At 37.4% G+C, this 14,876-nt stretch overlaps 1 protein-coding gene across 1 annotated transcript in view; it reads left to right on the top strand.

The window, feature by feature from the left end:
* Positions 1 to 14,876, top strand: part of SQLE (squalene epoxidase) — a 31,669-nt gene that overhangs the window by 13,078 nt on the left and 3,715 nt on the right. The window contains exons 4-9 of the mRNA XM_012809414.2: positions 110 to 113; positions 1,104 to 1,217; positions 1,302 to 1,473; positions 4,278 to 4,373; positions 12,890 to 13,032; positions 13,443 to 13,539. Of these exons, the coding sequence (XP_012664868.1) occupies positions 110 to 113; positions 1,104 to 1,217; positions 1,302 to 1,473; positions 4,278 to 4,373; positions 12,890 to 13,032; positions 13,443 to 13,539 (626 nt within the window). The remainder of the gene's footprint in view (positions 1 to 109; positions 114 to 1,103; positions 1,218 to 1,301; positions 1,474 to 4,277; positions 4,374 to 12,889; positions 13,033 to 13,442; positions 13,540 to 14,876) is intronic.

The raw sequence follows: 14,876 nt of genomic DNA, 5'->3' as shown, positions 1-14,876 counted from the left end.
TAAAAAAAAAAAAAAGAATTTTACTGTGGTAAAAAACACATAATTCTAGGCCTGCTCCATAAGATCATCCCCTCTAATGGGGTGATTGCAAGGATTTCTCTGCTTATAGTATAGTAATATAAATATATACAGCCATTTGTACAAACACTTTTCTTTTTTTGAGACAGGCCCTTGCTCTTTTGGCCAGGCTGGAGAGTAGTGGCATGATCTAGTCCTGAACTCATGAGCTCAAATGATCCTCTGTGTTAGCCTCCAGAGAAGCTGGGACTACAGGCTTGTACCACTGTGCCTAGCTAATTGTTAAAATTTTTTTTTTTTTTTTTTAGAGACAGAGTCTTACTTTGTCACCCTTGGTAGAGTGCCGTGGCATCACAGCTTATAGCAACCTCCAGCTCCTGGGCTTAGGTGGTTCTTTTGTCTCAGCCTCCCAAGTAGCTGAGACTACAGGCGCCCACCACAATGCCCGGCAAATTTTTTGTTGCAGTTTGGCCAGGGTTGGGTTTGAACCCACCACCCTCAGTATATGGGGCTGGCGCCCTACTCACTGAGCCATAGGTGCCATCCTAATTGTTAAATTTTTTATAGAGACAGGATCTTGCAGTGTTGCCCATGCTAGTCTCAAATTCCTGGCCTCAATTCCACCTTGGCCTCCTGAAGTGTGGAATTACCAGTGTGAGCAACCATGCCTGACTTGTATAGAAATTCTTGTAATCCCTAGCTTCTAATAAAAAAGCACCCTATGAAGTTAGAAAAGTTTGGAATAAAGGAGTCTAGCTAGTTCTTGGAATTTGTAATGAGATTTGGTCTTTTATGATCCATGTTTGCCTATAGTTGATTCTCCAATTGTCCATTAAAGAGGAGAGTAATCCCAGATTGGTTGCTAGGGCTGCAAAGGGAGATGATCCTCAGGGACTCAGGAAGTGTCTGTAAACATTGGTCGTGCAGTATCTTAAGCCCACCTAACAGTGTCTTCAATGGCATTGTCTTCAACTACTCTATGTTATTTGATAGCATATTTAAATGTGTTCATGCACATTTTTAAAGAGTGGTCTTTTTGCTGTGTATTTCTGACCATCTAGCTGAGTATTCTTTATCTCTCATAGGAACTCCATGCTCCATTGACAGTTGTTGCAGATGGGCTTTTCTCCAAGTTCAGGAAAAACCTGATCACCAATAAAGTTTCTGTTTCATCTCATTTCGTTGGCTTTCTTATGAAGGTACTGTAGGAATGTAATTGGAGAAAAGTAAAAGCAACTTGAAATTTGAAAATTATTAAAATATTTATTTTATTTTATTTTTAGAATGCCCCACAGTTTAAAGCCAATCATGCTGAACTTATTTTAGCTAATCCGAGTCCAGTTCTCATCTACCAGATTTCATCCAATGAAACTCGAGTACTTGTTGATGTTCGAGGAGAAATGCCAAGTAATTTAAGAGAATATATGGTTGAAAAAATTTACCCACAAATTCCTGGTAAGAAATAGCATTATACTCCCATTGTAATGTGCAGTCTGGAAATAAATCTCACAAAGGTTCTTCGTCTCCATTTCTTACTAAAGCTGTCTAAAATAGGCCAGAGATAAAGACAGCAGGTGAAAAATGCATCCACTCAACCACATACACTGGAGCTGGACAGTTTAAACAAACTCCATATTAAAAATAAATAGTTTAAATATGCTTTTATCATATTAATAATTAAAGCATAGTTTTCAGAATAATTAATATTAGCATAGATAGTATTTTTTAAGATAGTCTGGACAGCAGTCTAAGGTCTCTGAATTCTTAAAGAATCTCTTACACTTAACTGTTTTTGCACTTGTGTAGTAATTATAGTTACCACTTATGAATGTTATAAGATGTTTGGCAAACATGATTTCATTTAATCCATACAACTGTCCTGTGAGGTAAGTGTAATTCCCGTTTTACAGATGAGAGAACCAAGGCTCAGATTACTTGGCTCCTCCCAGGGTAAGCAATTAACAATGACAGAGTCAAGGTTGATGTCAGGTCTGTCTGTCTCATATATGACTGTTCCAACATGCCTACCCTCAGAACATGAGCACTGCAAGGGATCTTTGTGATTATTTTAGTTTTGACTTGCATGCAAAGTCTTCATCATATTTAGACTTCTTTGTAAAAACACCCATAAAAATTACTTTTTTGCAGATCCATAGTTTTTTATAGTACTAGTTTTTTTGGGTTTTTTTTTGAGAATTGGAAAGATATAGGAAAGAAATGTAAAAAATTGTTAAGGATTTTGATGAAATTGAAGGGAAACTCTGATGGTTAATTATATGATTGGAGTAATAGGAAATCATTCTTGGTATGAGTATCTTTTGTTTAAAAATTGTAGTTTTTTCAAGTTGTTTTTTAAAACTAAGTGAAACCAGGTGGCGCCTGTGGCTCAGTGGGTAGGGCACCAGCCCCATACACTGAAGGTGGCGGGTTCAAACCCGGCCCCAGCCAAACTACAACAAAAAAATAGCTGGGCATTGTGGTGGGTGCCTGTAGTCCCAGTTACTCGGGAGGTTGAGGCAAGAGAATCGCCTAAGCCCAGGAGTTGGAGGTTGCTGTGAGCTGTATGATGCCACGGTGCTCTACCGAGGGCGATAAAATGAGACTGTCTCTACAAAAAAAAAAAAAAAAACCTAAGTGAAACCACTCTTCAATAACTAACAAGTTAACAGAAAGAAAGCGATCAGATTTATAATAATGACATTTTCAACATATGTATATGGGAACATTTCAATGAAGTTTCATTCAGTTAAGCCCCTTTTGAAGCTTGCAGATGGGAAAACTAGTTATTCATATTTAGGAAAGGGATTATTCGTTACCTGATATTTTTAGCATTCATTTTTGTTTTATTGTACAGTTGGTGTTTTTTCTCATCCAGTGGTTAATTAGAGCAGATTGCCCTAAAATCATGGGTAGAAACCTTTTGTAGGTTTATATTAATATTAGGTAGGTTACCAAGATTCTACTCCTTTTATGAATGAAATAGTTTCAACAAAGGCATTCCACTCCTCTACTCCCAGATTGTACTAGGAACTGTATGACAACTCATTTTCTATACAAGTGAAAACACAAAACTTTAAAACTGAAAGTATCTCAGAAATGAGCTAATCCAACCATTTCATTTTCTGTATAAGGAAATTGAAGCTCAGAGAGGTAGAGGGGGCCTATGCTTTTAAATTTAATTCTTTTTATACCTCTTGCTGTTTGGGATTTGGTAGTATGTTTCATATGATATTATAAGCATATGTTGATTACAATAAATAAAATATTATAATACATATGAAAGCTGTCTGTTAATATTTAGAAGAGAAATGGGTTTTTCTTTGATATTATAAGGATATGTTGTTACAATAAAATATCGTTGTGATACCTAATGTCTGTTAATATTTAGAAGAGAAATGGGTGTTTTTCTCCCTATCTTATCTCATCTGAATTTGCCTCATTCTCCTTCTCATTTCTTTGTTGTCTGTGCTGGAGTGCAAGTGGCGTGATTATAGCTTACTGTAGCCTAGAACTGCTGGGCTCAATGGATCCTCCTCCCACCTTAGCCTCCTGAGTGGTTGGTTAGGATTATGAGGTGTGCCACCGTGTCTGGCTCATGCCTATTTATATTAGTTTTTTCTTTGATTCTTACTCATTCCTTAGCAAGAATAGCTAAGTGCTTAATAAATTATTTTATTTTATTTATTTCTCTGTTTTTTTTGCAGTTTTTGGCCGGGGCTGGGTTTGAACCCGTCACCTCTGGCATATGGGGCTGGCGCCCTACTCTTTTGAGCCACAGGCACTGCCCTAAATAATTTTATTAATAAATTAATTAGTAGGCCAGACATAGTAGCTCACTCCTGTAATCTAACACTCTGGGAGGCTGAGATTGGAGAATCACTTGAGCTCAAGAGTTTGAGACCAGCCTAAGTAAGAATGAGACCCCTGTCTCTACTAAAAAAAAAATAATAGGAAACTTAGCTGGGCATTGTGGCAGATACCTGTAGTCCCCATTACTTGCCTGTAGTTCCAGTTACTTCAGAAGCTGAGGCAGGAAGATTGCTTGAACCCAGGTTGCTATGAGTTAGGCTGATGCCATGGCACTCAAGCCTGGGCAACAAAGTCTCAAAAAAAAAAATTCTTAGTTTATCATGAGGAACATATGTAATGACCATTATAGATATATAGTAATCACTTGTTAATGCTTGATAAGAAAATATGTGATATCTGGATTTGAAATGCTATAAACGATTTATTTGGTTATTTGGGATTTATTGCAGATCACCTGAAAGAACCCTTCCTAGAAGCTACTGAGAATTCTCGTTTGAGGTCCATGCCAGCAAGCTTCCTTCCTCCTTCACCAGTGAATAAACGAGGTATTATTTTATTGGACTTACTCTGCAACGGAGTCAGTATTGCAAATGGCATATATGTGATTAAATTTATATTGTTGGTAATAACATATGGGATAGAATTGGTTACTATGGATTAATGTAATACTAATACTAAAATTAGTTTTGTGATATATTTAGTTATTATTTGATACTGAGTCACCATAGAAGCCTCTGTGCTAGTCTTAGGGGATAACAACAGTTTTTTTTTTTTTTTTGAGACAGAGCCTCAAGCTATCCCCCTGGGTAGAGTGCTGTGGCATTACAGCTCACAGCTACCTCCAACTCCTGGGCTCAAGCGAGTCTCCTGCCTCCGCCTCCCAAGTAGCTGGGACCACAGGTGCCCGCCACAGCGCCCGGCTATTTTTTGGTTGCAGCCGTCATTGTTGTTTTGGCGGGTCCGGGCTGGGGATTCGAACCCACCACCTTAGGTGTACATGGCTGGCGCCTTAGCCGGTTGAGCTATAGGCGCCGAGCCAGGGGATACAACAGTTAAAAGACAACCCTTGACCTGGAGGGGGTACTTTTTTAGATAGGAATGTAGACAGAAATTCACAACACTCTTGATAAATTTTATACTAAAACCCCATTCATAGTACCATAGATTCATTGTGGAGGGGAGAGCAAGGTAGGGAGGGAAGCTTGTGAAGTGAGAAGAGTGGTTAGGAAGACATTGCCTGGAAATAAAGCTGGAGTTGGGCCTGGAGGATGAATTCATGAGGTGGACAGTAAGATGAGGAACTTATCAGCTGATTGACTAACATCTCCTAAGATCAAGGTGCTGAGTAATAATGGTGACACTTTCAAGAAACTCAAGCAGTTAGTTTCCTATGGCTGGAACATAGAGCTGGTCTCAGCGTGGTGGGTAGATAGGATATATGTTTAGTATTTAATCCTGAGAATATTCTGTTTAGTAAAGTATCGCAAGGATGGAAAAGCATTAGGTAATCCAATGTATACTAATATGAAGCCAGTAAATGAATATATACCCACAAAAGAGAAAAACTCAAATTAATTCAAGATGGGGGAGGGGGAGGAAGGAGGGAGAAGAGGGGATCAGGGAGTAGGGGGTTGGTGTGCGCTCACCTGATGGGCACAATGTAAAGGTATATGGCATACTTCCTGGGAGAGGGGCACAACTACATTGTTGTGGTGACCTCCAACCATAAAACTATTTTTGTTGCTACTTCATAACTGTAATTTTGCTACTGTTATGAATCATAATGTAAATATCTAATACACAGGATGGTCTTAGGCGACCCCTGTGAAAGGGTCGTTTGACCCCCAAAGGGGTCATGACTCACAGGTTGAGAACTGCTGCTGTAGACAGTAGAAGGTCATTTAAAGTCAGCTTTATTGAGATGCAATTCATAAATCATTCAGTTTGCCCATTGATAATATACAAGGCAGCAGTTTTTTAGTGTCTTTGTTGGTATGTGCAGCCAACACCACAAGCAGATTTAGAACACTTTTGTTATCTTCAAAAGAAACCTCATGCCCATGAGCAGTCACTTCACATTTCCTTCCAGCACTCAGCCCTTGGCTACCACTGATTTCCATGTTCTTGATGCTTCCTATAAATGGAATGGACACACGGCCATTTGTAACTGGCTTTTCATTTAGCACAATGTTTTTGAAGTTCATTCATATGGTAGTACATTCAATTTTTCACTTGTTTTTATGGCCAAATAGTCTTCCATTGAATAGATACATTAATTTTGTTTATCTTTAATCAATTGATAGACATTTGGGTTATTTCCACTTTTTGATTATTACAAACAATACTGTTGTGAACATCTGCATATGATTTTTTATGTGGACATGTATTTGGATTTTTCTTGGGTATATGCCTAGGTGTATTATTCCTGGGTCGTATGGTAACTGTGTTTAACACTGAGTATCTGCTAGCCAGGGATGTCCAACCTGTGGCTCATGGGCTGCTTGCTGATTTTGGGAGGGAAGATTCTTTTTGCTTATTTGTGGTGTCAGATGTCACAAAAAATATGCACAAACCTTTTTGTTTCTTGCTAATCAGCTTTCCTTAGTGTTTACGTATTTAATGTGCAAGAGAAAAGAAAAAAGATTGGACACCTCTAGCTAGACTATTTTCCAGAGTGGCTGTCCCATTTTACATTGCCATTAGCAATGTATGAGGATTCTAGTTTCTCCACAGCCTTGACAACACTTATATACAGTCTGCCTTTGTATGTACACATAGTCATCTTACGAAGTGTGAAGTGATATCTCATTGTGCTTTTGATTTGCATTTCACTTACGGATAATGATGTTGAACATCTTTTCATGGGCTTATAGGCCACTTATTTATAACTTCTTTGGAGAAATATGTATTTAGACTGCACGTTTTTAATTGGGCAGATTTAAAAGTTAGTATTGTTGAGGTTTTTTTTTTTCACATTACACATGGATTTTATTTTTTATTTTTTTCAATTATTTTTAATTAAATCATAATTTTGTACATTGATGCATTTATGGGGTTCAGGATACTGCTTCGATATACAACATAAAATGCTTACATTGAACTAGGTAACACATCTATCACAATTATACTCATTTCTTAATAGTTTTGAAATGTACCACTGCATCATGCACATTAGGTGAGGTCTTCCCCCAATACCCTCCCTTCTCCCACATCCCCCCTCTCCTCCCCTCTCTCCTCTGCTCTTCCACTTTCTGGACTATAGTTATGTTTTGCCATTCGTATGAGTGTGTAGGTGGTGATAATATTGATTTCATAGTAGTATTGAGTACATTGGATACTTTTTTTTCCATTCTTGAGATACCTTATTAAGAAGAGTATGTTCTATCTCCATCCAGGTAAACTTAAAAGATGTGAAGTCTCCGTCTTTTTTATGGCTGCATAGTATTCCATGGTGTACATATACCACAAATTGTTAATCTATTCATGGGTCAGTGGGCACTTGGGCTATTTCCCTGTCTTGGCTATTATGAATTGGGCTGCAATAAACATTCTGGTGCAAATGTCTTTGTTGTAAAATGATTTTTGATCATCTGGGTATATACCTAGTAGAGGAACTACAGGATCGAACCGTATGTCTACTTTTAGTTCCTTGAGTGTTCTCCAAACTTCTTTCCAAAAAGGTCGTATTAGCTTGTGTTCCCACCAGCAGTGTAGAAGTGTTCCCTTCTCTCCACATCCACACCAACATCTGTAGTTTGGGGATTTTTTGATGTGGGCTAATCTGAACTAGAGTTAGATGATATCTCAAAGTGGTTTTGATTTGCATTTCTCTGATGTTAAGGATAATGAGCATTTTTTCATGTGTTTGTAGGCCATGCACCTCCCTTCATCAGAGTCTCTTGCCCACATAGAAATGGGGTTATGTATTCTTTTCTTATTGATTAGTTTGAGTTCTCTGTAGATTCTAGTTATCAGACCTATGTCGGAAGCATAACCTGCAAAAATCTTTTCCCATTCTGAAGGTTGTCTGTTTGCTTTACTTACTGTGCTCTTGGCTGTGCAAAAGCTTTTTAGTTCAATCAGATCCCAGTAATGTATTTTTGGGTGTTGCCCGGGGGGTCCTCCTCATAAAATATTCTCCCAGACCAATTTCTTCAAGTGTTTTCCTTGCACTTTTTTCCAGTATTTTTATAGTTTCGTGCCTTAAGTTTAAATCTTTTATCTAGTGAGAATCAATTTTTGTTAATGGTGAAAGGTGGGGGTCCAGTTTTAGTCTTCTACAGGTCTCCAGCCAGTTCACCCAGCACCATTTGTTAAATAAAGAGTCTTTCCCCCACTGAATATTTTTGATAGGCTTGTCAAAGATCAAATGACAGTAAGTAGCTAGGTTCATCTCTTGGTTCTCTATTCTGTTCCATAAATCTACTGCTGTTTTTGTGCCAGTACCAGGTTGATTTGATCACATACAGATTTACAGTATAGCCTAAAGTCTGATAATAAGATACCTCCTGATTTGTTCTTATTTCTGAGTAATGTATTTACTATTTGAGGTTTTTTCTGATTCCATATAAAATGAAGTACTATTTTTTCAAGTTCTTTAAAGTATGACAGTGGTGCTTTAATAGGGATTGCATTAAATCTGTAGATTGCTTTAGGTAGTATGGACATTTTAACAATGTTGATTCTTCCCAGCCATAAGAATGGTATGTTTTTCCATTTGTTAACATCTTCAGCTATTTCTTTTCTCAGAGTTTCATAGTTCTCTTTATAGAGCTGTTTCACATCCTTTGTTAGGTAAATTCCCAGATATTTCATCTTCTTTGGCACTGCTGTAAAAGGAATAGAGTCCTTGACTGATTTTTCAGCTTGACAGTTGTTGGCATATATAAAAGCTACTGACTTATAAGTATTGATTTTGTATTCTGAGATACTGCTGTATTCCTTGATGACTTCTAAGAGTTTTGAAGTTGAGTCTCTGAAATTTTCCAGGTATCGGATCATATCATCAGCAAAGAGTGAGAGTTTGATCTCCTCCAACCCTATTTGGATACCCTTGATCACCTTCTCTTGCCTGATTGCGATGGCTAAGACTTCCATTACTATGTTGAATAGCAGTGGAGACAGTGGGCATCCTTGCCTGGTTCTTGATCTGAGTGGAAATGTCTTTAATTTTACACCATTCAATATGATATTGGCTGTGGATTTGCTGTAGATGGCCTCTATTAGTTTAAGAAATATCTCTTCTATGCCTGTTTTATTAAGAATTCTGATCATGAAAGGATGCTGTATATTATCAAGGGCTTTTTCTGCATCAGTTGAGAAATCATATGGCCTTTGTTTTTTATTTTATTGATGTGATTTATAGGTTTGCATATGTTGAACCAAACCTGTAACCCTGGAATAAAACCAACTTGATCATGGTGTAATTTTTTTGATGTGTTGTTGAATTCTGGTTGCTAAGATCTTACTGAATATTTTTGCATCGATATTCATTAACGATATTGGTCTATAATTTTCTTTCTTTGTTGGGTCCTTTCCTGGTTTGTTTATCAGGGTGGTATTTGCTTCATAGAATGTGTTGAGAAGTATTCCTTCTTTTTCAGTGCTTTGGAAACGTGTAATATAGGTACTAGTTCCTCTTGAAAGGTTTGATAGAATTCAGATGTGAAGCCATCTGGTCCTGGACTTTTCTTTTTAGGGAGATTTTGTATTGTTGATGCTATTTCAGTGGTTGATATAGGTCTATTCAAGATTTCTAATTCTTTCTGGTTGAGTCTAGGCAGGTGGCATGCTTCCAGGTATTGGTCCATTTCCTTCAGATTTCCATATTTCTGGGAATAGAGATTTTTGTAGTAATCATTGAGGATTTCTTGAATTTCTGAAGTCTGTTGTTATTTCTCCTTTATCGTTTCTGATAGACGATATTAGAGATTTTATGTTTCTATTTCTGGTTAGTTTGTCCAAAGGTTTATCAATGTTGTTAATCTTTTCAGAAAACCAACTTTTTGTTTTGTTGATCTTCTGAATGATTCTTTTGTTTTCAATTTCATTTAATTCTTTTAAAGAAATAAATTTTGGTTATTTCTTTTCTTCTGCTGGGTTTAGGGTTATAATGTTCTTTCTTTTCCAGTTGCTTGAGATGATCCATTAAGTTGTTGGCTTCGTCTCTGTTTTCTTGATAAAGGATTCCAATGCTATAAATATCCCTCCCACAGGTTTTGATAATTTGTATCTTCATTATCATTTTGTTCCAAAAATGTGGTGATTTCCTTCTTAATCTTGTCTTTGACCCAGCTATCATTCAGCCTAAGATTATTTAGCATGACTTTGTTTGAATATGAAGATTCCTGTTGCTGTTGAGTTCAACTTTTATTCCATGGTGGTCTGAGAAGATATAAGGAATAATTTCTATACTTTTAAATTTGTTGAGGTTAGACTTGTGTCCTAGGAGATGATTTATTTTGGAGGATGACTCGTGGGCTAATGAGAAGAATGTATATTCAGTTTTATTAGTGTGAAATGTTCTGTAGAGGTCTGTAAAGTCCATTTGTTCTAGGGTCAGGTTTAAGTCTAATATTTCTTTGCTTAGTTTCTTCTTGGAGGATCTATCCAAAATTGTCAAAGGGGTGTTAAAATCTCCAACTATTATAGTGTAAGAAGATATCAAGTTGTTCATATCCACTAGGGTCTGCTTTATGAATTGAGGAGCATTCTGGATCAAGTTGTTCACATCCACTAGGGTCTGCCTTATGAATTGAGGAGCATTCTGCATAAATGTTAATTATCGAAATCTCTTCATGTGGGGTGTTTCCCTTGACAAATAAGTCTTTCTTGGTTTAAAGCCAATTGTATCTGCTACTAAAATTGCAACCCCTGCTTTTTTCTGGTTTCCATTTGCCTGTATTATACAAGTCCATCCCTTTACCCTGAGTCTATTTTTATCCTTTAAGCTTTTAAGGTGAGATTCTTGTATTCAGCAGATAACCTGTCGGAGTTTAGGTATCCATTCAGCCAGCATGTGCCTCTTTAGAGGACAATTTAAACCATTCACATTAGTTGAGAGAATTGATAAGCCTGGCTGTGTTTTGGGTATCATGATATTTGGATATCCAGTGGACATTGTTAAATATTGTTGAGTTTTCAGAGTTCTCTATGTAGGGTGGCACCTGTGGCACAGTGGATACAGTGCCAGCCCTATATACTGAGGGTGGCGGGTTCCAGCCCAGCCCTGGTCAAACTGCAACAACAACCTAAAAAATATAGCCGGGCGTTGTGGCAGGCGTCTGTAGTCCCAGCTACTTGGTAGGCTGAGGCAAGAGAATAGCCTAAGCCCAGGAGTTGGAGGTTGCGGTGAGCTGTGTGATGCCATGGCACTCTACCAACGGCAATAAAGTGAGACTTTGTCTCTACAAAAAAAAAGAAAAAAGAAGAGTTTTCTATGTATTTTAGATACAAATCCCTTATTAAATACATGATTTGCAACGTTTTTCTCATTCTGTGGGTTTTCTTTCCACTTGATGGTGTCCATTGCAGTATAAAGTTTTTCATTTTCATCAAGTTTGGTTTATTTTTTTCTTTTGCTTGTGATTTTGATGTCATATTTAAGAAGACTTTTAAGAGTTTTATAGTTTTAGCTCTTACATCTATATAGGTCTTTGGTCCATTTTGAGTTAAATTTTGTGTTTGTTGTGAGGAGGGGGTCCACCTTCGTTACTTTAGATGTGGATATCCATTGTTGCAGTTCCATGGGTTAAAGATTATTGGTTACCCACTGAATTGTCTTGGTACTCTTGTCAAGTTTCAATTGATTATAAATGTAAGGGCATATTTCTTTAAACAATATTTTGTAGTTTCCAGAGTGTAAGTTTTTCATTTGTTTTGTTACATTTATTTCTAAGTGTTTTACTTCTTTTGGTGCTGATGTAAATGGAATAGTATTCTAAATTTCAAGGTTGCTTATTGCTAGTGTGTAGGAATAGAATTGATTTTTGCTTTTTTTTTGGCTGGGGCTGGGTTTGAACCCACCACCTCCAGCATATGGGGCTGGTGCCCTACTCCTTTGAGCCACAGGTGCCACCCTAGAATTGATTTTTGCATATTTATCTTGTATTTTGACGTCTTGCTGAGCTTATTGAGTAGTGCCAATAGTTCTTTGAAAAGTTGTTTTGTGTTTTTCTTTTCTCTTTATTTAAGATAGGATCTTGTTCTGTTGCCCAGGCTAGAGTGTATTGGTGTGGTCATAGCTTACTGTGACCTCAGACTCCTGGACTCATGTAGTCCTCCTGTTCCAGCCTCCAAAAGTGCTAAGATTATAGGTGTGAGCCACCACACATAGCCTGAAAAGTTTTAAACAAGGTAGTGGCATGATTAGATTTCTATTTTAGGAATATTACTGTGACATTTTTGTGGAGGATTGTTTGGAGAAAAGTTCAGAGTAAAACATTAATTATTCCATGTAAGTAATGATAAAAGGACTGAATTAAGAGTTGTAAAATGAAAAGTAGTGAATGGATTTGGGTAATATCTAGGATGTAGAATGTATGAAACCCAGCGACTAATTGGATGTTGTAGGAAGAGAATGAGATATCTTGATATAAATTCTAGGTTTCTGGCTTATTTTTGCCAGTTACTTGCTGACATCTTGATTTTTTTTTTTCCCACTTGTAGAAGACTTGCTTTTTATGTCTGGATACCTGTAAGATACCTGTAGATTCTATTATATCCACATTTTAATTTGAAAGAAGCCTTACAAGTGTATTGACATTGTTGGACTTCTAGATTTGCATGTGTATTTCATGAGGGCAGAGACCATACTCTTGTTCTGGCTGTACCCCCAGTGCCTGGCACTTCCTAGGTACTCATTAACACTGATTCAGTTAACTCTTGAATATCTGCCTCAACAAATTTTAGTCATGATATGTTTCCTTCTGTTTTCACATTTTTTCTTATTTACTATCTTACATCAATAATCTTTATAAACTAACAGAGTAGTCATTTTTTTTTTTTTTTTGTCTCAAGGGATGCTTCAGGATGTCATAATCTTAATTACCTCTCTTCATAGGTGTTCTTCTTTTGGGAGATGCATATAATATAAGGCATCCTCTTACTGGTGGAGGAATGACTGTTGCTTTTAAAGATATAAAACTATGGAGAAAACTGCTAACGGGTATCCCTGACCTTTATGATGATGCAGCTATTTTCCAGGTAAGATATTATTCTTAGATAAAAATGTCTCAAAATGGATTTCTTTCTGGGGTCTAAGAGCAGTGGGGCTCTGATGTGGAGATCTGTACTTGGGAATATGATGCTTCGTAATGGTTATTAGGCTTAAAGAACCTGACTTGCAACCTGTGAATCTTACAGAATTCCTATATTTCTCTATTTGAATTTTATATAATACTGGATTGTCATGGCTATCTTGCTCATAGTGGTTGTAAATTCAACTTCAGTGTCATAGAATATATTGCTCTGGAGATATTTTTGTTTTGTAAATGATAAACATAAGGCAGTATTATTTGCATATAGCCCTTAGGATAAATATCAGTTTGAGGAGGTTATAAATATCAAGGTCTTTTATTTCCTCTTACCATCTAATTGATCTTTTTCTTTTTTAGGCCAAAAAATCATTCTATTGGGCAAGAAAAACATCTCATTCCTTTGTTGTGAATATCCTTGCTCAGGCTCTTTATGAATTATTTTCTGCCCCAGATGGTAAGTAAAGATAATTTTAAAATTAGCATTACTGTTAAAAATTGCAGATTTTTAGCACAGGAAAGGAAGTTAGGGATTTGTTCAGAAGTCAGAATGTTACTTGAGTTTCCTGACTCCCTAGTTCAGGGGTCCTCAAACTTTTTAAACAGGGGGCCAGTTCACTGTCCCTCAGACTGTTGGAGAGCCGGACTGCAGGCCCCAGGATGAGTTGGCTGCTAAGCAGGACAGACAGCGGTGGCAGAAACACCTGGCAGGTTGGATAAATGTCCTAGGCGGGCCGCATGTGGCCCACGGGCCGTAGTTAAAGGACGCCTGCCCTAGTTGGTAGTTCTTGTTAGCTCCATCCCTGAGCAGTATCTTTAGTATTTGAGCAGTATATTTAGTATCATACTTCCACCACTTTGTCTGGAAGGCTTCTGATTTTTCTTAAACAACATTAATGGCAGTACCACAATAAAGTAGTCATTTTGAATTGTCTAGTCCAGACTAGATCTTGCATGTCCCTGAATGGTACCATTGTGGTGATGGAAGATGTTTCTGGCTTTGTCTGTTTCTTCCTGAATATGAATTTATATTTTTTTAAAGCAGTATTTTATAAAATGAATATGAGCTTATCATGTTTAGAGTTTCTCTCTATTTAAAGCACAAATAACAGAATGCATTCATCCTTTACATATTTGAAAGGATGTGCTTTTGTTCTTATTTTCATCTTATAGAGAGATGATGGTTAATTTGGGTATTAAGGAAAACAGCAATTTCCGCCATCTTTCTGTGCCGCCATAATGGTGTGCATGAATGGCTTTGGCATCAACAATGCCAAAAAGAGAGGCAAATGCCAGGTTCTTACAAAGCCACGTTCCCAAGTCATTCTCCAGTTTCTAATTTGAAATCATCGACGATCACAGAGCTGGGAAAATTGTTGTGAACCTCACAGGCAGATTAAACAAGTGTGGAGCGATCAGCCCCAGGTTTGATGTGCAACTCAAAGATCTAGAAAAATGGCAGAATAATCTACTCCCATCCTGCCAGTTTGGTTTCATTGTACTGACAACTTCGGCTGGTATCATGGATCACGAAGAAGCAAGAAAACACACAGAGGGAAAATCCTGGGATTCTTTTTCTAGGGATGTAATACATCCTTAAAAATAAAATGCCTCAATGGAAAAAAAAAGAAGAAAACACATAACATGAAGCAATGTTAGAAATAGAGGAATAGGCTCGACGCCTATAGCTCAACCAGCTAAGGCGCCAGCCATGTACACCTAAGGTGGCGGGTTCGAATCCCCAGCCCGGACCCGCCAAACAACAATGACGGCTGCAACCAAAAAATAGTCGGG

The sequence above is a fragment of the Otolemur garnettii genome, unplaced genomic scaffold, assembly GCF_000181295.1.
Source record: "Otolemur garnettii isolate 467f Iridium unplaced genomic scaffold, OtoGar3 scaffold00004, whole genome shotgun sequence".
Taxonomy (NCBI): Eukaryota; Metazoa; Chordata; class Mammalia; order Primates; family Galagidae; genus Otolemur; species Otolemur garnettii.
Note: the sequence above shows the minus strand (reverse complement) of the source record. Positions and strands in the feature narration are given on the sequence as shown.